General features: G+C 37.8%; 1 protein-coding gene across 2 annotated transcripts in view; it reads left to right on the top strand.

The window, feature by feature from the left end:
• The window catches only part of slc12a2 (solute carrier family 12 member 2), a 53,014-nt gene extending 29,502 nt beyond the window's left edge, over positions 1-23,512 (top strand). The window contains exons 5-27 of one of the 2 annotated variants that reach the window (XM_065240410.2): positions 1,287-1,426; positions 1,507-1,617; positions 1,694-1,802; positions 2,009-2,133; positions 2,216-2,300; positions 2,970-3,139; positions 3,216-3,323; positions 4,463-4,586; positions 4,670-4,771; positions 5,608-5,763; positions 5,848-5,947; positions 8,602-8,713; positions 8,985-9,125; positions 9,260-9,366; positions 10,748-10,827; positions 11,128-11,250; positions 13,067-13,114; positions 13,451-13,573; positions 17,812-17,923; positions 18,351-18,437; positions 18,616-18,751; positions 20,780-20,847; positions 21,003-23,512. In XM_065240410.2, coding sequence (XP_065096482.1) covers positions 1,287-1,426; positions 1,507-1,617; positions 1,694-1,802; positions 2,009-2,133; positions 2,216-2,300; positions 2,970-3,139; positions 3,216-3,323; positions 4,463-4,586; positions 4,670-4,771; positions 5,608-5,763; positions 5,848-5,947; positions 8,602-8,713; positions 8,985-9,125; positions 9,260-9,366; positions 10,748-10,827; positions 11,128-11,250; positions 13,067-13,114; positions 13,451-13,573; positions 17,812-17,923; positions 18,351-18,437; positions 18,616-18,751; positions 20,780-20,847; positions 21,003-21,138 — 2,603 coding nt within the window. In that variant the 3' untranslated portion in view covers positions 21,139-23,512. The remainder of the gene's footprint in view (positions 1-1,286; positions 1,427-1,506; positions 1,618-1,693; positions 1,803-2,008; positions 2,134-2,215; positions 2,301-2,969; positions 3,140-3,215; positions 3,324-4,462; positions 4,587-4,669; positions 4,772-5,607; positions 5,764-5,847; positions 5,948-8,601; positions 8,714-8,984; positions 9,126-9,259; positions 9,367-10,747; positions 10,828-11,127; positions 11,251-13,066; positions 13,115-13,450; positions 13,574-17,811; positions 17,924-18,350; positions 18,438-18,615; positions 18,752-20,779; positions 20,848-21,002) is intronic. The other variant, XM_065240411.1, reaches the window with a different exon arrangement.
• The last annotated feature ends 850 nt before the right edge of the window (positions 23,513-24,362 follow it).

Below are 24,362 nucleotides of genomic sequence, written 5' to 3'. Positions count from 1 at the left end.
TGTTTACAATCATGCTGGAGTTCTGAAAATTGTGAAAATGAATGGGAATATACTTCAGAGATATTTTACCAATAAGAATTTCTAGGGGGGGCTAATAATTCTGTCCAACGAGTATTTGAGAAAAACATTCATTTCATAATGATATTTCCCCTCCATTTTAAATTCTTATTATCCAGTGAAAGGATACATTTTTGTAAATTTTTTAAAAGAAAAATCAAAAGGATTAACAATGCAGATGAATTTTCACAGCCTTATTTGATCATATTTACCAAGGGTGCTAATAATTTTGGCCACAACTGTACATTTAAGATATATTTTACCCAAAAACTCAAATAATTTTTTCACCCTCATCACAGATGTACATGACTGACTTTCTTCAGTTTTACACAAATTACCAATTTTATATTAAAATGCCAAATGGTTCTCTTCTTATATGGAGTCAACATGATGACCCTTCAAAAAATACAAACATTCATGAAAGTCATTTAAAGTTTCTCAAGTGTAATGGAAAAAAGTGATGAATATTTCCACCTTTTTTTGCAAAAGTCAATTGAGAACAAACACAACTTAACATCAAATAGTTCACTTTAAAAGTTTTCTTCTATAGTGTCGGCTGTGAGACGTCTTTAACCGATGGGCATCAGTTAGTTTGTCTTGTTTGAGATGTGTTATGATAGGTGTGGATGTGTGAGAGCTCTTTAGCACTGAACTGATGAAGATGAAAAACTCTTCATCGTGTTCCTCTCATATCTCACAGCCCGCTGTCGAGTAATTCACTCCAGTGTTTTCAGATCTCTGTGTTTTCTCTCACATGACTGAGAAACTCGTTGTCTTTTTGGAAGTGAGAAATGGATAGTGGATCTTCTCTGCAGGATCTTCAGGATGATGGACTTTCTGTCCAGTGTGGAAAGGATATTTGTTTATCCTGGTTTTAGTTTATATAATCTGATCCAGAGGGGTTGTGTGTTTAGTATCGAGTTTGGTTATTGATAGTTTGTCAGTCTTTGCTTTCATTGAGAGAAATATTTCTTCAGTTTTAAGAGGATGATGTGGTTGAGGTTTACAGCCGATAATCTTTGAGATTAGCTTTAATCTTTCCTGCTATTCCAGCCATGTGTTATATTTTCCTCGTTCATGAACAAGAGCAGATGTGTCTGAACGCTCTTTCATGTCTGTGTTTATATCTGATATCTTCAGCAGGATTTCTGATGCTCAATGTCAGACCATTTTACATAAAGAAACATCAACTGCTGTGTACTGAAATGATGATGTGTCTTTCCCATCAGGTGGAGCGTATTACCTGATATCTCGAAGTTTAGGCCCAGAGTTCGGCGGCTCAATCGGTTTGATTTTTGCTTTTGCCAATGCCGTGGCCGTAGCCATGTACGTCGTGGGCTTCGCTGAAACTGTAGTCGAGCTGCTAAGTGTAAGAAACTCTTTATTTTCTCTGAAGACATTCACTCTGATAATGATAATGATGATAATGTGTGTTTATGTGTCTTGTAGGGTGCTGATTTGGTGATGTTGGACGAAACGAATGATATCAGAATAGTCGGCACCATTACTGTGATCCTCCTGCTGGGAATTTCAGTGGCTGGGATGGAATGGGAGGCCAAGGCAGGAGATTTATTCCCTTCTCAGTTTGCTTTGATAAATATGTGTCTTTACTAATCTTTACATTCATGTTTCTCAGGCTCAGATATTCCTCTTGGTCATTTTGATAACGGCCATCTTCAACTACTTCATTGGCTCATTCATCGCTGTTGAATCCAAGCAGAAATACGGTTTCTTTGGCTATGATGGTGAGTGTGCCGGTCTTACGCACTAAACGCAACAAAACCACACATCTGTACAGTACTACTATAGCCAAACAAATCCAGGAAGCACTTCTCATATTCTTATATTGTGTGCTGTGTGTAATCTATCTAGATTGCCATTGCCTTCTCTCGCTTTCTCTCTCTTTTCTCATATGTTAATTGTTATAATATGATATCCTCTTATCTTTCAGCTGGCATCATGGCAGAAAACTTTGGTCCAGACTTTCGAGGAGAAACGTTCTTCTCCGTCTTCTCCATCTTCTTCCCAGCAGCCACAGGGATTCTGGCTGGAGCAAACATCTCAGGAGATCTAGCAGTAAGAGCGTCTGGCTCCTATAACTCACTGAATGTGTCTTTATTTATAGTGCCAGGGTTTGTAAATGTTGATGTTTTTAAAGGACCCTCAGATGGCCATCCCGAGAGGAACACTGTTGGCTATTCTTATAACAGGACTGGTGTATTTGGGTGTGGCCGTCTCCACGGGTAAATATTCACTTTTACCATACCACAACATTCAACTCTACTATGGCTGGACGATATAAGACAAAATATCATTGCGGTTAATTTCTTCAATATTAACCGTCGGCTGTATTTATCCTGATGTATGATTTGATAATGTAGACGCTTTGTGTTTTTGTGTCGTAAGTCTCAACAACACAGTCCAATCATTAATATTAATGATCCTATTATCATTTAAAACATTTAAGCATATCTCAAGCATTAAAACTGACATTATGAGTTTGAGTATATGTCTGCTGTGTAAAAAAAATTGTCTGATTTTACAACACGCAGTGTTGCGAAGTATAGTTTATTTGACTCGTACGTGTACACAGATGTTTGATGCATGCGCTTTGCAACAAAATGCAGTGCATCTCTTGGGCTGTATACTACATTCTTCTAAAGGCGCATGCACGACCTACGTAAAATCCGGCGGTGCACGTCCAGTTTGCACGCACTCAAAAATTGCGTCACTCGTGCACTGTACAGGGACCTCACGTACACCTAAAATGGCTCAAATATAAATATCCAGAGCTGATAGCTGATCATTGTTATGGACATGGATTTGATCCCAGTCATTGTTGAGTATTGGTTTTATCGTCCAGCAGTACTGTATGAGATGTGTTTCTGATTTCTTGCTGGATTTATTGAAAGGTGCATGCATCGTGCGAGACGCCACCGGTGTAGAGAGTAACGTTACTCTCAGTGCTGCTATGAACTGCACTGATGCTGCCTGTAAGTTAGGATATGACTTCACTTCCTGTAGACTTACGACTGGACAAACCGAATCTACCTGCAATTACGGCCTCCACAATGATTTCCAGGTACATCATTAATCTCTATTTTCTTAAGAGCATATGTGAAGAGAAGACCGTCTGATGTGAATGTTGTTAAATGCAGGTCATGAGCGTGGTGTCCGGCTTCAGTCCTCTTATTACAGCTGGGATTTTCTCTGCCACCCTGTCTTCAGCGCTGGCGTCACTTGTCAGTGCTCCCAAAGTCTTTCAGGTGGGCTGATGCGTTTTCATCTTATTATGATCCAAACATTCCCCAAGGGTTTAAAGGTGCTGTAGAATGTAAAACTGTATTTAGGCATAAATGAATAATAACAGTTCTGTACATGGTAATGACCTCAAACACGATTGTTTCCTCCTTATGTAAACCTAGTGCATGCAAAAGAATGCTGGAAAACAGACCAAACTTAAAGGTGCTCTAAGCGAATTGAAGCGTTTTAGACCATAAAACATTTTTTGTTACATACCGGAAACATCTCCTCACTATCTGCTTGCTGCCTGTCCGCTGATCAAACTGTAAAAAAACGCGATCTCTGTAGACAGCCCAGGCTTCACAAACGGCAATATCAACAAATGGCCAAACCTAGCCAGCACAAAACAAAACAAAGTATTCCAGCCAATAAACGGCAAGAAGGATTTGGGGGTGGGGGTTGGGCGCGTTCATGAAAGCACGGAAGGGAGGGGGAGGGGGAGGAGTTAGCTACGCTCTGTCTGTTTGAAAACAGTTCAAACATCAACAGGAAGTGACGTCGCACATTATTCGCTTAGAGCGCCTTTAACATAACACTGACTGTGACGTAACAGACGTGATATGTACGCCCCAACATTGCAATTTGATGTTGTTTCAATGCTTAAAACAAATGTGTGACTGCTGAGTTAGCGCTATATGCTAGCGTTTAGTCTGATGTTCTACTATTGACGTTACAGTTACGTTTTGCAGGTCCATATTGAAAAAAAACTTACCACTTAGAAACGTCCATTGACAATCTCCAAACAATTGATTATTCCTCAAAATCTGTCTCTTCATCTGATCCAGACTCAAACATAAGATCTGTTTACACACACACAGAGCTACTGAAGGAGAAACAGCCAATCAGATCAGAGCTCAACATTATTATTGATGACTCTTTCAAATACGATAATAATAGACCTTTTTATTCTAAAGGCAAATCCTAGGGTTGTAAATGGACATGTAAAACTGATTCTGGATTATTTTTGCACTTAATAAAGCCACAAACTTTTATGTAGATATCAGAGAACAATGTAACATTATTTTAATGCATTCTTTGGCACCTTTATCTGTCTGGAGATCAGGTCTCACTGGTTTAGTGATTTTGATGTTTTTTCCCTCAGGCTTTATGCAAAGATAACATCTACCCAGGAATCACTGGTTTTGGGAAGGGTTATGGCAAAAACAACGAGCCCCTGCGAGGATATTTCCTCACCTTTGCCATTGCATTGGCCTTTATTCTCATCGGTAGGCCGACGTTCACTCAATGAATTTGTGTGTCACAGTTAATCTTAAATGTGATGTCATCATAAAGTTTCTCTTTCCTTTAGCCGAGCTGAACGTCATCGCCCCCATCATTTCCAACTTCTTCCTGGCATCATACGCTCTTATAAACTTCTCTGTGTTTCACGCATCGTTGGCTAACTCTCCTGGTAAGACCCACTTTCATTAAAACCAACCTAGAAAATAAACCCTGAACTTTAAAGTAAAATATTTGGTTATGTTAATGAAAGGTGATGCTTCAGAAAGTCTCATATAAAGACATGCCAGTGTATGAAATCATATGAACTGTGTTAAAGGTAGTCAAAGAGTCCTGAAGACTGTGTTTCTGATGGACCTTATGTTATTTCTTGTTTATTAAAGGTTTATTTTCTTTATGTTAAGAGGTTTGTTTGTCCTCAATAGAAGACCTGCAGGTATATATCTTTATTTCTGACACCGTATACACACAAACACACACAGACATGAATGTAAAGCGTACCGTAGTAAAACTCTTGGGTACCCTTTACATCGTGTCACATTTCTGTAGTGTTACAACCGTGACTCCACTAAATCCCATGACCGTAGTTTGTGTCTTGTCACAGAAACCTTCGCTCTAATGACGCTAACTCATTTAATCCAAATCTGTTTTCATGCTTTTGTGACACATTTTGTCTTGTTAATAAGAACATTGAGAAGCTCTGTGACATTTTAGGAGCTCATGTGAACTGCCGGGTGGTTTGTGAAGACCATCGGTCGATGCTGGACCAGATTCACAAAGAAAGACCTTTGGCTGGCAACTGTTAGTTGTGTCACGTACCGTTACGTAACCTAGTCAAACGGTGTAGTTAGCACTTTCATGACACAAAGAACTATTGTTGGTTTTTATCCTGGCTCTCTGTAGTGGTATTCACCCAGTAATAAAGCTGTTTATGTAGCCAAACCAAACCGCGTGTACTCGCTCTTAAAGATGATTCCTCAGGGCTTCTTCTCATTGTTCGTTGGGCAGGATGGAGACCAAGCTTCAAGTACTACAACATGTGGGTGTCTCTCGCCGGTGCCATCTTGTGTTGTGTGGTCATGTTTGTCATCAACTGGTGGGCGGCCCTGTTGACCAACGTCATCGTCTTATCTCTCTACATTTATGTCAGCCACAAGAAACCAGGTGAGATGAAGGCCTTGTGTGATGTGTTTGTGTTTGTTTAGTCTGTGTTTGTGTGGGTCAGTAACAGATGTCTGTGTCTCACAGATGTGAACTGGGGTTCATCGACTCAAGCACTGACGTATCATCAGGCTTTGGCTCACAGTTTACAGCTGTGCGGGATGGCCGACCACATCAAAACATACAGGTGAGAGATCATCAACATTAGAATTCAAAAAAGTCCACAAAAAAAACCCAAACAGGAAATTACATCACAGACACACACAGGAAAAAACACAGCATATGAATAAAAAAAAGCATATGTTATTTAACATTAAGCATTTAACAGCCCTGTGGTATCATTTTAATTGGTTGACAAACATTCTTCATTAAAGGGACACTCCACTTTTTTTTAAATATGCAAATGTTCCAGCTCCCCTAGAGTTAAACATTTGACTTTTTACCGTTTTGAAATCCATTCAGCTGATTTCTGGGTCTGGCACTAGCACTTTTAGCATAGCTTAGCATAATCCATTGAATCTGATTAGACCATTAGCATTGCGCTAAAAAATAACCAAAGAGTTTCAATAATTTCTTAATTAAAACTTGATTATTCTGTAGTTACATCGTGTACTAAGACATCATGTATTTCAACAAATAAGCATGAAAATATATGTGTGTGGTAGTGAAAGAAAGAAATCAAAAAGAATGAATAAAATAATTAAAAAGAGAAGAAAATGAATCCATTAAATAAACACTTGTCAGTTTTGTTTTTCTTTATTCCTGATATAAATGAAAACTATATCAGGGTTCTTTAAATACTCTTCTTTGAGGGCCAGATTTTTAAAAATGTAAATATGATACAAGCCAAACTTTTACCCCTATTTTTACCTTTTATATATTTTTTACTTGCCGTATTTTTGTATAGCACTAACTGTAATGCAGAGCTCTTAAACTTCTTTTGTTTGTAACTGTTTGACTTTCATAAATTGTTTAATTTCAAGTATTCACAACATATAGCCAGTATTCTCCTAATGACTCAAATTACACTTTATTTATTCTTTTTTTTATATATATTTTAAAGATATATAGGCTAAACTGCCTTTTCATTGTACACTACATTCGAATGCGACTGTTGGAGTTCACCCTCTAGTGGCAGTCCTAATAAAATTTCAGTTTAATTGTCAATGTGGGAGAGAAGCTCATTCCAGTGCAAGAGCCTTTAAAGGTGCCCTTCCTCTGTCGTTTTTATTGCTTTATACTGTTGTCTGTGGTCTACTCATGACGTTTGCATGGTTTTTACATCCAAAAACATCAAAAGCAATAAGTAATAGGCCATTTTGTACCCTGATTTTGAGGCTGGTTAGAGAAATGATCCGTTTTAATGGGCGTGCTGCGTTGACGACTTTGAAGTAAACGCCCACTGTTATGATTGGATAACAGTTTTTCGTAGTCAAACTAACTTTCAATACTTATTTAATCTCATGTGTAATCAGTTTAATGTTAAGTGAGTGTCTTAAGACAGTGTCTTTCTTACAGACACATATTTTATCATAAACCCTTTTGACACACACACACGCGTGTCTTTATCGTAACCCCCCCCCACACACACGCACACATACACATGTATTTTATCGTAAACCCTTGCATGAATTCGCGTAAATTCGCGTGCCTCGGAAGAGAAGTCACCGGCCGCCACTGTGAAACATATTACTAAAGTGTTTTACGCGCCATTCTGTCCAGATCTCCATATTGATGGAGGAGCATTGCTTTTTAATCGCAGTCTCTCTTTAAATCCAGCGTTCTTCTGAACATCCAAACATGTAGCAACTGTTATGATTCCCTCGTTTAATAGGAATGATGTCTCTCGACAAAAACAATGGCCCAAATATGGTACGGTTGGCGTTTAGCCATCCTTGCTGTAACTTGTTATGAAAACTCACTGAACTACACGTAATATGTGGGCGCGGTCTCAGGTTGGAGAGCTCATGAATAGTAATGACCTTGATCAGTTCCACGTCACACTGATAAGCTTTTCAAACTGACCTGATTTCTCCGCTTCTTTCTTTTCAGTGGCTAGAGCTGACAGAGGAGGTGGAAGTTTTAAAGTGTTACTGATCAAATTAAACAAAAGGATGAATAATTTTCACCTTGAACACAGTGTTTTGATTGGAACACATTAAAATGCATCACTTCTGTCTGCTGATTTTAAAACAACCGGCCGGATAGAGATGATTGGAGAGCCATTTTTTGGCTTGCTTACCTCCGGTTGACTTGCCCTAGAACAAATTAATACTGAAGTACTGAAGAAAAAAATCATATAGAATATTGATAGACCAAATTGACATTTTGGAATTGGCAACGGAGACTTTAGATAAGATGTTTAAGAAGTTTTAAGAACATTTTAAGGACAAAAACCTGTCAAATGTCTTATAGTATGATAACTGTGGTATAAGCAGAATAATTATCTCTGGTCTAATGGATTACTTAAAATGAATGCACACACACATGAGCATTAACCCCTGAGCCCATTGTCTGTATTTAATCCTCTATTGTATTTATATGTGATGTTAGTAATGTAAAAATCTCTGTTAGTGTTTTTGTAAGCAGCAGTAGATGATGGTGATGATCAGTGAAGAACTATAAGCAGCTTAGACTTTAATCTCATTATCACACACATGATGTTGTTGTCCAGCTTGAAGATCTCATTTGTGTAATCCTGGCTTCTTTGAAGTTCAGTAATGCTTCATGTTCTTTTCTTGATGGGATAAATGAAGCTGGGTGAGAGGTCATGAGAAAGTGTTTAAGTGTGCTCTCACAGATGTAGGATTATACCAGAGCTTCTGTTTTTGTCTCTTTCAGGCCTCAGTGTTTGGTCATGACAGGAGCTCCAAACTGTCGTCCAGCAATTCTTCATCTGGTCCATGCCTTCACTAAGAACGTTGGTTTGATGGTCTGTGGTCATGTGCGCATTGTGAGTATCTGAACTACCCATTATGATTCATCAGACTCTTTTCTTATTCAACATATCATCATTATCAGGGGGTTGTGGTTCTTCTACTCATATTTATTGTAACATTAGAGTAATAAAGTTGACATTAAATCTATGATTATGTAGGACTGTGTAGACCACACAAATCAATAATGCACTGTTTGAAAGTCTGTTTCCATTAGCAAACCTTCAGCTGATGTCATTATTTCCTCAGTTGTTTGAGTTTTCTGTTGTGTTGCTGTCTCATTCACAGAGCTCTCGTCGACCCAACTTTAAAGATCTGAACACTGAAGCGTTTCGCTATCAGCGCTGGCTCCTCAATCACAACTCCAAAGCATTTTATACATCTGTTGTGTCTGAAGATCTTCGTCAGGGAACGCAGTATCTTCTGCAGGTGTGTGTATGCACTCATATGTGAGGAACATGCAGAGATGATGATGGTCTTTAGTTTTAGTCATTTGTTTTAGAGGCAGATTATGGATGAATGTCTTGGTACAGTACAGATGAACAGAGGTTTGTGTGTTACAGGCGACTGGACTCGGCCGTTTGAAGCCCAACACTTTAGTTGTGGGCTTTAAGAATGACTGGAGGATTGGAGATATAAAGGATGTGGAGACTTACATCAATATCATTCAGTGAGTTGTTTTGTTAGAGATCTGTCTGATGTAGATTTCTTCACACTTCATACACATACAGATGAATAAGCAATATACGGTTCACTTTAATGTCTTCTATAGTGAAGCCTGGTTGTACACACATCAGCAGCAACTGACGACGGCTGTCTGCTGTGACTCTGCTGTAATTCCTGTTGTGCCACTTACATAGTTTAACAATAAATAACATCCTGTTTGTCCAAATTATTAACAAATGACATAATGACACACTCTTCCATTTAAATATCACATTCTTCTAGCTTCACTTGTCAGGTAGTTGCATTTGCCAGTGAAACTGCATGATGTAGTGTACGCGATTGTGCGTCTGTTTTATAGCTGCCGGTAAAACAGTTCTGCCATAATTAGTTCCACCTAATCAACAGTAACATATGACCATATTTGGACATCCGCTACAGTTGCCTAGACAACAGATACAACAAAACAGTTTTGCACCTTTGTTGCAGGGGTTACATATTTGTAACACATTAACTAATGTGAAAAACCCCTGGTTTCACAGACAAGGCTTAAGTTTGATCTGTCTCAATTTTAGCATATTTTAAGATCTGTCAGTGCAAGTTATTTTATGTTAATTAGATTTTCTCAAGATACATACCAGTAACGTCTTTTTCTAAGGCATGTTTATAAAAGATGTTTAAAAATCTTAATTTACTTAAGGCCTAGTCCTGGCTTTAGCTAAACCTTGTCTGTGAAACCAGGCCATACAGCCTATTCAAAGATCAACATCACATATTACGTAATAAATTACACAATAATGTTAAATCTTGTGCATTATGGATATTTTGCATCTTTAGGCACTCCACTTCTCGCTCAGTATGCGACCTTCTTTACAGTTCATGTTTTGGTGACTTTGTCTCCTCAACTGCTTCTCTCACATGTGGGGTCCCCCAGGGCTCCGTTTTGGGACCTATTCTGTTCTCCCCATTTATGCTCCCTTTGGGACAAATTTTTAGAAAAAATTTGGTATTTCTTTTCATTGCTATGCCGATGATCTGTAAATGTATCTGCCTTTGAAACGGAAAGATATTTGCTCTTTAAGTGCCTCTATTGTCGTGTCTTGAGGAAAATAAGGGCTGCATAGCACTGAATTTCCTTCATTTTAATGAAAAGAAAACAGAGGTTATGTTGTTTATACCAGGGATTACTTTTGAGTCAGTAGATTTAAACCTTTTTGAATTGAATCCATTTGTGAAGTCCCATGTAAAAAACTTTGGTGTTATGGGTTGTATTTAAACTGGACAAACAGATTAACTCAGGAGTTAAATCTAAACTTTTTTCCACATCTAGATCTGTGTGTCTTCCATCTGTGAGACATTAACAGTTGTTTATTTTTGTTTGTGTGTAGTGATGCTTTTGATTATCAGTATGGTGTGGTGATTCTCAGACTGGCAGAAGGACTTGATATTTCTCACATTCAAGGTCAAGGTACAACATGCCACATCACATCATCATCTAAACTAATACATTCACATACATGATGTGTGTGTGTGTTTGTGTGTGTGTGTGTGTGTGTGTGTGTGTGTGCGCGTGCGTGTGCGTGTGTGTGTGTGTGTGTTTGTGTTTGTGTGTGTGTTTGACACGGTTGGATGTGCGTGATGTTGCTGTAGTGTTTAGATGAATGAAATTGTTCATGTAATTGAGGTTATTTTCTGTTGACTTGACTTTCTGTTCATGTTGATTTGCTGTGACTTCACTGACCTGAAAATCTTTCATTCCTGTTTTAAGATGAATCTTCAGCTATGAAGGATGTGGTGGTGTCAGTGGATATGAATAAAGACTCTGATGGAGATTCCTCTAAACCCTCATCTAAAGCCACCAGTCTCCAGAACAGTCCGGCTGTACAGAAAGGTTTGTGCTTTAACATTACTATAAACAAAACATTTTCAACATCCAAATTGAACAAAGTATGTTGTGTATGTATGCTTTGAGTTTAATTTTCAATTAAGACCCTGCTGAGTTTTCTAAATGTTCTTCATCTTCAGTTGATCAGACAGGAAGTTATATGGTGACCTTTTGACCCAAACATGTCTCATCTCGCACACATGTGTTTTCTTCTATAAAGCAAGTCGTGGGAAGCGTGTAGTCTGGGAATAGAGCGAGTGTTTGTTTGTTTATCCTGTCATGTGTGTGTTTTCTCTGATAAATGAGTTCCTCTCAGCTCCAGCTGATGCTGGAGGACTCGCCGAGAAAATAAATATAGCTGCAAGTGGAGATCAACAGGGGATAAAGAAACTCTATAGAGAAGCACAGCTGGCAAAATAACCAACACGCTCACAATCAGATGTTAAAAATATAAACAATGCAAATCTTTTAATAACTTTTATGTAGAGAAAGATGTTTTATGAGATCAGATTGATGTTGAATGAGTCAAACCAGACCAAATGACCTTATTTTTAAATTTTATTTTGGTCCTTACTAAAGCATTTTTTTTTAAAACTGATCTCTGTTCACACTATACAGGTGTAAAGACATGAAACATAAGCATACACACACACCAGACATGATCGTGTATAAGAGCTTATTGTCTCTAATAATAGTGTGCACATGTATGCAGTGTTATAAATGTTTGAATCTTTTGTATTGAATTTCATAACTGATCCTCTGGTGTGAGGATTCATGTGTCATAAGTAAACACACAATGAGTTTAAATACAGTGTTTAAACAGCTGAAACTCCATGTCTTCATCTTATTGTTTATAAAGTTATTGCAGCTGGTCAGTGTAATCTTTCAGTTGTGTAATGGTCACATGATAGGGGCTTGGCGAATCAGAGCAGCACAATTAATTGCATGCCATTATCATGCACATCTCGTCTGTATAGCTCTCAGTGATTAGTAGTAAATCACCATCGCCTGCTTTCAGATAAAGCGGCATTTACTACAAAGAGATGTAGTTCACTGACACGCTAGGCAATATCACATTCATAATAGCGGACTAATCGCCTGCGTGATATTGCCTAGCTTGTCAGTGAACTACAGCTACGTTTGTCTACATTACAGCTCAACCCCCAGAGTTCTCAAAATAAAACGGGGTCTGCAGCGTTTACCAACGACTCCATTTATAAGGGTTGAAAACGCTGGAGTAGTCTAAATGAAAGAAGTAACCATGGCAGAAGTAATGCGTTTTAAAACGCAAACACATATATGTAAACTAAGTGCTGTAATTGGGTCCCCAGTGCTTTTATCAACCTAGAAAATATGAAAAAGATCACACATACCGCCCCTTAATTTGCATTATTCAACCACAGCACTGCCATTTAGTGCAGAGAGGGAAATAATTGACAGTACAATTGAGTTTCAATTTCAACAAACCACCATTATGGTGATCAGTGTTTGCATTAGCACCAGCTCTATTGCATTTTAAAGGACACACCCAAAAACAGCACATTTTTGCTCGCACCTACAAAGTGGCAATTTTAACATGCTATAATAAATTATCTATGGGCTATTTTGAGCTTAAACTCACATACACGGTCTGGGCACACAAAAAAACCTCATAAAATGGTCCTTTTAAATGCACCCTTTAAATAATTTGTTAAGTGATATTGATGACGATGATGATGATGGTTTTCTCTCTCTCAGGTTGATGTTACTGTATAAAGAGCAGAGGATAAGGTGTCTTTGACAGCAGTTTTTAACTGATCTGTGTTTATTTCATTATATTTAGATGAGGATGATGACAGCCGATCTCACAGTCAGCCGCTGTTAAAGAAAGGCAGGACATCATTCTCAGTTCTTACTCCTTCTGTCTCATCAGATCTGCATGAGTTTGGTTTAAAACTATAAAAACTATAAGCTGCTTTCTCCTTGTTAACATCTGATCTTATCTTTACGTGTAGTTGTGTCGTAGCGCGTGCTTCAGCTCTGACTTCACTTCCTGTGTGTTTGTCCTCTAATACTCGGTGTCCTCTTGCAGGGTTTCTTGTGTTTCCCACTGAAGATTTCTCTTCAATCTTTCCTCTGTCTGCTTTTAAAGTGTTTCATCTTTATCTGTCCATGTGTGTTGTGTGTATCTGTGTGTTGATAATGTATATTTGTATGTGTGTTTCAGATAAAAAGAGTCCGACTCTTCCTCTGAATGTGATGGATCAGCAGCTGTTAGACGCCAGTCAGCAGTTTCAGAAGAAACAAGGCAAAGGGACGGTGGATGTGTGGTGGCTCTTTGATGATGGAGGTAAATATATAATCAGATATACTATATTTATACATAAATATACATATTTTATATACTATAAATATAAATTCAATACGATGTCATTTGTAAATATACTCACTACGCTTACAAAGTATGAATGCTCAGTTTTTTCCTGACTGATAACTGGCACTTATTAATCCATCATTAACTGTTAACCAGTAAGAGCAATAGGGGGTTTATTTTACACAATATTTACAAATAGCAGCATAAACAGGGTGTCCGCGGATCCTTAAAAAGTCTTAAAACGTCTTAAATTCTTTAGTATGAAAATAAGGCCTTAATTAGCATTAAAATGTCTTAAATCCGCGTATCAAAGGTCTTAAAATGTTGTCCAACCAACACTGCCAAGAACATTGTAACTGTTTTATACATCGTCATGTGTCAAGCAAAACTGAATAGGATCTACTAAACTTGTGGGGAGTTCGCTAAACTGCGTGGACCGGGTATAAGCAAATGGAGAAAAGTGTGAGTTTTAGCTATGGGGAAGTACACATTTAATGAAATTTGGTTACTTAATCCTGATTTTGCTCCGTGGTAAAGAACAGTTAGCGTACGGGGTGCGTTGTTTATTTTGCAAGAAAGTTTTAAAACTCGGAACAGTGGGCATCAAAGTTTTAGTGGCACACATGTAATGTAAGAAACATAAAGGCGCTGCAGAAACCTGTCGAAAACACCCGGTATCTCTCATTTCTGTTGTGCCTACAGCAGAGTAGCCCTAAAGAGCACCACGACAAGCTAAACATCTGCATAAGCAGTTTTAAGCACCGCAGCTTCTGCTCCATCATACATCCGATAAACGTTTAGCTGCTCCACTGCCAACGAACGAAGCCTGTCTTGTTATTCTCTTTTAACGGCGGTTGACATCCAGCTTATAGGTGCATTAGCGCCCCCTTTGCTCCGGAGGGTGGATCTGATAATAGGTCTAACACACTCTATATCCTTTACTCATGGTTTCATTCTCGATTATACAAATAAATAAGTAAAACCACATTAACCCAAATACACACAAAGAATTGTATTAAAATAAAACGAAGCCTGTCTTGTTTGCACAAAGGTAATACTTTGCTGATTAATTCTAACAGTTCTGAATTAAAACATTCAAAGCTTTGTTTAATTCTAAGTTGTTTACTTTGTCTATGTAAATATCTAAGTATGATAGGATATATAAGAATTTAATGGTGTGGTCTTTTACTCTGTCATGCATGAAAGCCCACTGCTTGCATATCCTGTGCATTAGACTGCCAATGTCTCAGCAATTTAACTATTTCTATTTTTGCCATAAAATATTTCCCTGCCATTGTTTTGTTTCAAGATGCACACCAGTAAAGTATTTTGGAAGTTATATTTTTAAAAACTCCTTAAAAGTCCTAATATAAATAAGACCTAGTCCTGGATTCATCTAAACTCTATCTGGGTAACCAGACCTAATATTTTAACATTGTTGTTACATAAAACCATGTGTTTATTTTTGATACATTATTTGAATCAATTATTATTGTCATCGTTAATGCTTTTTCCCATTTAGCTCTATTTTTATTACCAAAAAAAATCATATTACTTGATCATCATCCTTTACCAAAATAAATGTTAGAAAAACACCCAAGGATTGGTTAAAACATTTTAAAATAATGTGATTTTAGTTCATTAAAATGCTATTTTTCTTCATATATTTTGTCATTGGGGACTTCTTAAAACCTTGTATGACGTTTAAGGTGAAAAACTTCACCTTAATATCAGCAAAGTGTAAACATCTTGGCTGATGTTATTCTCGAAAACCCAATCTTCTCGTGTCTTGTCACACACCTAGAAAACACATCTTGTTTTTTGTCATGAAAGATATAAGGTTCTAAAAAAAACACATGGATACATGTACACTGGACTATAAAATTGGACTTCATTGTCGTGATATAGGTCTTAAATTTCATTCATTATGGCCTTAAAAAGGTCTTAAAAAGTCTTAAATTAGACTTTGTGAAACCTGCAGAAACCCTGATAAACAACAGAACATGAGGATTCACACATCCATGAGGCGTTTTAACACCATTTTAGCATTTCTACAGTTTAAATGTTTTCCTGGAAGCGTTGTAAAAAATGTTGACAGCCAACGCCAGCATTTTTTATGATTTTCACAAAAGTTTAATGCCTTTCAGAAAAATGTTCTTCTTTAAATATATAAACATACAATATATCAAATTAAGATCAGACCCTCTGCTTTCAAACAAACAAAAAACATTTTGGTAAAGGACTTTTGACAGAGATCAGATTCAGAGAGATCAGATTCACGAGTTTGAACTGCTTGCCACCTGGTGGATAATAGTGGAAATACGGATTGCCAGAAAAACTCGTTGTTGGCAGGAAAGCATTTTCTCTTAATAGACATGTTAACTCCTCAATGGCGGGGAAAGAGTTAAAGACTAAACTCATGTGCTAAAATCACAATTAAAGCCACAATATTTAAGATTTTTGTCACGGTGTGTTATATTTCATGCGCTCTCATTATCCCAAAAGTTCCCAAGGATTTGTAAATCCAAAGAAATTTTGGTTTTAAAAAATGGCTCGTCCCTTGTAAGTGTCGCACTTTTAGTGACTTAATATCTGCGCTAGTCTCAGTGTCTTGCAGCAAAACAAGTGGACACACCGTGGAAGTGGCGGTTATACAGCATCTAACACACAGCTGTTGTGTCTTGAGGCTAATTTATTACGATGGCATAAAATAATGTGATCAGACTTACAGATAATAAAACGTTAATTTAATTTAATTAATCTGTGAGCGTGATCAGCCAATCCCATACGTCTCCGGATGGTGCAAACAACATGAAACATTGTTTCATTCTCCTTCATAACGTCATTAAGCTTTGCTTTTGTCATTGTGTTGAAAATGAGACCTCTAGTGGTGAAATCTAGAATTATATCTAGAATAAAGAATTAATCTAGAATTATAACATATTTTCTTAAAATTCAAGGGCCTGTTGTCAGTTATTCCTTACGTAAACCTCTTTCGCTGTATAGTTACTTCCTGACGTCTTTGGACAATCTATGGCCTCCATTGTGAATGTAGCTTGCACAAGTTTCTGGTCCATTTCGTGGTTCGACGCCCCAGGGCACGGTTGCAACCTTGTGGATAAACAAATTACTGAAAGAAAAATAAATGCACATGTGTGACATACGGGTACAAACATTTTGCAGTGCGCTCACTGTACGCGGAACCTTGCGTATACATAAAACATTAACTGTACCGAGGCCTCCTTAAATGCTTATTTTAATGAATAAATTAAGTAACTTTTAAGCCGTTTGAAATCAATTAAGCTGCTTAATAATGGTTAACAGTTAATCATGTTCATCATTGTATTGATATTCATCAAGTGTTACACTTCTCTGCAAATGTTTGTGATGTACAGACGTCGTCTTCAAGCTTTTTGTAGATCATTTTAGTTTTAGTGTCCAGAAGTCATTTTCAATGAGAAACGGCGGTGAGAAGTGCGTCATGTGCGTCATGTACGGTGTTAGCATCGAGGAGAGTCGAAATCTAAACTTTATGGTAATGAGATATGACGCGGTTTGCCCAACCAATCAGAATGCGGAAACCTCCGCTTGAGAGGAGTTCAGAGAATGCATTCGATCGTCAGAGCATCCTCTACACCTTACCTATAGACCGTTTCAGCAGTAACAACACAAACAAGCGACCGCACGTAACTTCCGGTAAACTCCGCTAAGAATAAATAACAACAAAGTTCTTTAAACGTAGTTTATTTATATAACAAGCAAAAAACAACACATAGATTACCTAGGAAACCAAAACATTTGTTATTTTCGACGAGGCATTCGTTCAAGAGATCAGTTTAGTAACTAGTCAGACCATTAAAAAAACGAAACCGGAAGTAAGGTTCGGATCCAGACGTGTATCGCGTGCGTACGATGAAACCATCTATAGCGTCGTTGGCAGGGCAGCCAGAGTTTTTTTTGACGCTCTCGCTGGTGGTGTGAAAGCACAGTTAGTGTTATCAGTTTTTAATGTATTTAGACCAATCATAATCTTAATTCAGTATCTGTTTTCTCTTATATTGGGCCTTGATAAAAGCAAACGTGACTTTAGTTTCATGTAGGTGAAATCCTGCGTCACAAACCTAGAGCTACTTAAAGTATTTAACACTTGTATATCTCCTCCTCATTGAAATGTAAAGGATTATTTAAATACGCTGTGTGTTTTTGTGTTTCAGGTCTGACCCTTCTGATCCCGTATCTGATCACCAACAAGAAGAAATGGAAAGACTGTAAGATTCGTGTGTTCATCGGTGGAAAGATCAACAGGATCGATCACGATCGCAGAGCGTAAGTAGAAGTTGACATTCAAACATCTTTGTTTCACTGATGGATGAGTTTATATTGGACTGTGCATTCATGTGTTGGTGTGTATGAGTGAAGGTTTTTTCTCATTGTAGTCAGCAGCTGTAGCTGCGAGTCTTTGTTAGTTATTATTAGACGTTCATTCAGCAGCCGCCAGCTTTTTATAGCGACATTGTCTAGCGGTTTTCGTTTCATTGTGTTTTGCTGCATGAATCTGAATGAATCATCTGAGGTATTGCAGTCATGTGGATGGGTTAAACTACATGTGATCATAACATTAAACTCAACCTCAGTCCTCTGGTGAGATAAGAAAGCAATCGGACATTAAAAGGAGACAGTGGCACAAATATAATCTGCATTATTTAGTCCTGTAGTGAATTATTCATCAGACTTTTATTGTTTGTCTTCACAGAATGGCCACATTGCTCAGCAAGTTTAGGATCGATTTCTCTGACATCACCGTCCTGGGTGACATCAACACCAAGCCCAAGTCAGAAGGGTATGAACCTCACAATATCCAAAAACAAAAAATAATTAAGCTTTATCTAGTCTAAACTGGAACCTCTTGTTTCTAATAAATTGAATAATTAAAAGTAATGTAGAGATATTTCAGTGGTCTGAACATGCTCGTGTATAAGGACAGAGTCCGTCTCCTGTGGTTTTCTTCATTTCAACAGCTTGACAGAGTTTGCTGAAATGATTGAGTCGTATAAACTGAGAGAGGATGACATGGAGCAGGAAGCTGCTGAGAAGATGAAGAGCGAGGAACCCTGGAGAATCACAGACAATGAGCTGGAGCTCTACAAAGCCAAGGTCTCAGTTATCATTTAGAAAGCACATATCTTACATTTATCAGCCTTATTGACCGCACCTGGCTCGTGTGTTTGAGTACAGATTACAGCTGATTGAGATATAGCTGTTGGGTTAGTGAGTAATATGTGAGGTTAGATCTTAAACTGAGTCTACTATAGATAGACTGGATAAAAGTGCAGGAGAAATATCCTCTCTCCTTGATTCTTCTTAGGAGACGAGCTGGTCAATAAGAACTGAAGACCTGAACCAAAGATAACACTGAGAGGTTCTGTGCATGTGTGTAAAATTTCTATTAGGGTTGTGCCTATAAACGATAGTCAGACATATTGTCGACAACAGGCCTTCATGACTATAGTTGGAATGTTTGCCCATTATAGTTGTATAATATTATAATCATCATAATTTCACATTAACATGCGCAATGCATGCTTTTCCTCGCATTAGAGGCTTTGTGGGCTTCACTTTGTGCAAGAGAGATGGTAACGTGCACGGACGCACCTGGATTTATAATGCACATGACTCGGACTCTTCCTCGCACATGAGCTTGTAATACGTGCGGCTCTGACACTTCGTTGCGCTAGAGAGGTTGTTGGACACACAGGGGTTTAAACCAGCAAATGTGACGTTCCTGCTCCCTGGCACGTAGGAGTGCCTGCGTTTTATGAGTAAAAAATGAACAAATAAATGAATAAACTATTGCCCTGCCCCTAGTACTATCTTGTATTAGTGATCTCACAGGCTGGTGATAGGGCGATCTTACTATGGGGCATATCGCCCAACACTAATGTCTATTTTTATAAGATAACTTAATATTGTTGTGAGATGTTTATAAAACTTTGAGGCCAAGCAGAAAAACAAAAGCTGCCCCAAAACAGAGCCTTGAGGTACCCCACACAGGTTTCCCACGGGTCCTTGAAATCCTTGAAAGTTTTTGAAAATATACCTACAGAGATACAGGTCATTGAAAGTGCTTGAATCTATTTTATGCAAGAAATTTTTTGGGGAAAAAATCCATAATATTCCCTGTGTAGTGTAGGATAATATCATAAAAATTCTAGACTTTTTAGGCACAAAAAGGGCTAAACTGTTCGTTGTAAATGCTTATATCTTCTGTGTGCGAATGTTGATTCATACTAAATGCTTTTTTTACAAACGTCTCGGTTTACGTATGTAACTGTTGTTCCCTGAGAAGGGAACGAGACGCTGCGTCTCCCTTGTCATACTTCCTACGTCCCTGTAATGCCGTCTTTGGCAATATTTTAGATAGCGATATACTTCCTGACTCCAGTGTCACCCTGTATTTGTGGTTAAGCCTCACCATTGGTTGAATTTGATATAAACATTCAGATGCACTTACCCCTGGAGGCGTCCCCAATGTGTCACCGTAGTGACGCAGCGTGAGTTCCCTCGAAAGGGAACTGTAACAATGTATCTTAAAAGGTAACGCAATGTAACCTTGCTCTTACATGAAATGTGTCCCCACATTTAGTCCTTGAATTTGAGGGTATTGCACCTTGAAAGTCCTCGAAAGGTCCTTGAATTTGAAGTTAACTAAGGTGTGGGAACCCTCCCCAGGTGAACACAAGTTTTATATCTCAATCTAAGATGTTTAGTAGTTAAGGGCGAAAACTTAAATCCCAACATCGTGAAATGGAGTGAATGACTGTATCAAGATCACATTGATTTCACAAATACTGTACTACAACACAGATCTGAGTGTAAGCTTTGATGATTTCCACTTGAAAATTATTATTTCTGATCATTGTTTTTGAATGAAATCAAAACTTAAGTTAGCTAAACTCATGAGTGACTGAAGTGAAATAATAGGTGGATATTCATATTATATTTGCTAATGGATCATTTAAACATCAGTATAAGCACATCTGAAACACTTTGCATACATTCAGATATCTTTGATCACGAGTAGCGTCTCAATTACTTCAGCAGCTGTTCTGTAACTCTGGGTTTGAAATGAATGAGTTGTTGTAATGTTGGCGTGTAATGTTGTGATTGTGTTTGTTTCTTCAGACTAATCGTCAGATCCGACTGAACGAGCTGTTGAAGGAACATTCCAGCACAGCAAACCTCATTGTCATGTAAGAAACACAAAAGTTTCTATACACACACCAGATAGCTTGATGTAATAACATAGGCATGAATATAAATGAATGTTTATTGTGTTCATGCATGATGACTAAACATAGTACAGTCTGTCTAATAATGTTGTTTCTTTTGGTTTGTGGCGTCACAGGAGCATGCCGCTGGCCAGGAAAGGAGCCGTATCCAGCGCTCTTTACATGGCCTGGTTGGACACGCTATCCAAAGACCTGCCACCCATTCTGTTAGTGCGTGGAAACCATCAAAGCGTCCTCACCTTCTATTCATAAAGAGGGTGAACGCACACGAACCAGCACACATTATCACGATTATGATGACGATGATGTGCACTAGCGAGCACACATGGTGATGATGATGATGATGATGCGCACAGAGACACTTTCTGTAGCTCACCGGTTTCAACAACTGAAACGTTTTCTCCACGCCGCCGAGGTCCAGATGAAAGATCAACATTTGACGGTTTCTATAGTCTTTGAGTCAAAGGTTTCTGAGCACACAATGTAACACTAATTGTTGTTAGCATTATTATAACACGCACAACTTTTTGAGTTGTGGATTATTTTTCCTCTTTCTTAAGTTTTAATTTGCTCTTGATGAAGCAATAATCGCCTCATTTCTTCTTTTCTCACTTGGAAGAAACACACACACTTACACTTACACACACACTTTTTCTAGCCTTGTGGACGTGCCTTCCTGTGCAATGAAAATTAAACTCTTCAACTTTTGCCCTGACTGGTGATTTATAACGATGTAGATAAAGACCTTTGTTTTTATTGGGTTTTAAATGTGAAGCGTTTGTGATTTTATCATGCCAGTGGGATTAAATGTTTCCACTGCGCTGCATTTCAAACTGTTTTCTACAGTGTTGTTTTTATTTTTGTAGGCAGGTTATTTTTCTCTGTTTAACGTCTTCCTTTAGGCAGCAGCAGCGTGTTGGGTGGTGCCGTTTTTCGCCCCTTTGTGTCACAACCATCACCCAAACCTGAGGGCCATCAGCATCGACCTCGCAGTAGACTGAATTGAAAACTATATTAGTTTATTATTCACTGTTACAGAGCAGCCTGTGCTTTCACGTAGAGATGCTGAATGATGGCAGACAGATGAAACTAAAGTGAAATCAGATCTGACGAACACAGAAGCCAATCCAGAGAGAGATGAGAGACCTGTTTGCCTTAACACGTTGTGATTGTTTTCTATACGGTATAGTTCTGTCTATAAGCCATGATCGCTTGACCGATAGGTTCATGTAGACTGACAGATTGGATGTCTAAAGCAGAATGTAATGCTGTCCCATGTTCACATTTATTTAAACCGTCATGACGTGTAAAACGCCTGTCGAGGTTGTTGTGTTGTTTTCCATCCATCATCATTTCAGTCTGGGTCTTCCCTGCTTTCATTGGCCAATGTCTTTCTTCAGTTAAAGGCCTTAATGGGATGTCATTAGGAGTTGTACGAATGTATTTTCTGTGTTGAAAGAGGTTTGTTTGAACCTCTATGCAGGTGATTTATGTGCGACTCAATGAACCTCAGATTGATCGAGTGCCTCTCGCTGAAGCCTCACATTTTCTTATGCAGTTTGTCTGAATGTCAGATGATTGTTATTTGGGCCAACCGTCACTAAAACTACAGTAAGAGAAGTTCATATACAGGGTTTTTGTTTTGAATGCTGATTTGTTTGGGTTGTATCGTTACAGGTTCTGTGTTTGAACTGCTTTACAGTTTTGTGTCCCTGAGAAATCTCCAATGTTAGAAGGAATATATTCATATTTATAGTTCTCAATATAAACTAGTATTTACTCGTGTGCTGCATGTCATTTTCTTTTCAAGTGGATGAAGTTTTAAAGCCGATGGTACAATCTTACTACTACTACTGTATGTGTTTGTGTGACTGTACAGCAGTCAAATCATGACAACATCACCATTTCAACCATAAACCATTTCAATCTTCAAGCCTAAAGACACTTGTATATTATATTTAGATCTAGAGAGAGTCGATCACAAGCATATAATTGTGTGTTGGTCTGTAGAAAATACATCTAGTTGCAGCTGTAGCATTGAGGTGCTTTATACTGTATGTCTCTCTCTCTCTCTCTCTCTCTCTCTTTCTTTCTATCTCTCTCTCTCTCTTTCTATCTCTCATATGTTTCTCTGATGTTTCCTGTGTAAGATGAAACAGATTTGAGTTTCTGTTGAATGTAACCGGGGTCTGTTTAACTTCACTGGAAAGCTGTAATGAGTTGAATAAGAAAAGCACTGTCAGATGCATTGTCAACTAGATGACACTGTTGTACTTTCATATTAACCTGTAAATATCTTTATAGCCTCAGCACATTAATGAAGGGAGTGGAATCATAGTTACAAATGATTATGGTGAGAAATATTTATTTTCATGTTAGTTTGAAATAGTTTTGTTTTGGGGTTTTTTTGGAAGAAGAAGAAGAAGAAGAAACACTACGCTGAGCAGAGGTGTTCTGAGCTTTATCATATGAGGGTTAATCTGAATGATGTTTGCTGGAACAGTAATGTTTTTTGATATACTCTACTGTTATGTCTCATGCTTTTTTCTAACATTTTAACGGTTAAGGGTATTAACGCTTTCTACATCCTTACTGCAATATATAATAATAAACAAATGAAAATCAACTGTTGCTGTGTCTGCTCCTGTACATTATTACAATATTATACATGACAACATTGTTGTAGCAGCACTTACAGGACATATTAATATTATGACTTCCCCAATGTACAGTTTTAACCCAGCTTTATAGAAAAACATTTAAGGAAAACTTTAGTTTGCTCAAAAACTATAAGAAAAGTAAATCTTTTAGGGGCCGATAATACAGAAGGTGTTTATGGCAGTGACAGACGCCTTTATTGAATGGTTTTCTATGGGCAGACATATGGCAAAAAATATATATTTGTTTCAAACATAATTTTAAAGATATTTCAAAACATACAAAAAAGGGCAAATAAGTATGTTTAGAATTTTTTTCACCATATATATATATATGAGCATTTATATTCACTTTGCATTAAAAGTTTTCCAGATTATCTGTCAAGATTCTTGTAAAAAAAGTCGTTCTAAAGAGGCGTAAAATTTTTACTTAAATAGTCCCTCTGGGGTTAAATGACCCCAATTGAAAATGAATGGGAAATGCAAAAAAATCATTTTTTATTTGTCAGAAAAATAAATGAATGCATCCATAATAAATCTAAAAATTTTAACACAGAAAAGTAGGCCTGGTACTGGAGCACAAATGCAATATAGAAAAGACATGCTCAATCTCACACACAAACACACAAAGGTATGACTGCCAAAGAAAATTACAGAATTTTGCAAAAAAACAGCCACAGATGCAAAACAAAGATGTAAATTGGTGGGCTCACACAGGTGCCTTCACACACATACACACACACAAAGTCAGAGTAAAACTTACACACACACACACACACACACACACACACACACACACACTTACATTCAGTCTAATTT

Source organism: Paramisgurnus dabryanus, chromosome 11 (genome assembly GCF_030506205.2).
Source record: "Paramisgurnus dabryanus chromosome 11, PD_genome_1.1, whole genome shotgun sequence".
NCBI lineage: Eukaryota > Metazoa > Chordata > Actinopteri > Cypriniformes > Cobitidae > Paramisgurnus > Paramisgurnus dabryanus.
This window is presented reverse-complemented; position numbering and strand designations above follow the sequence as displayed.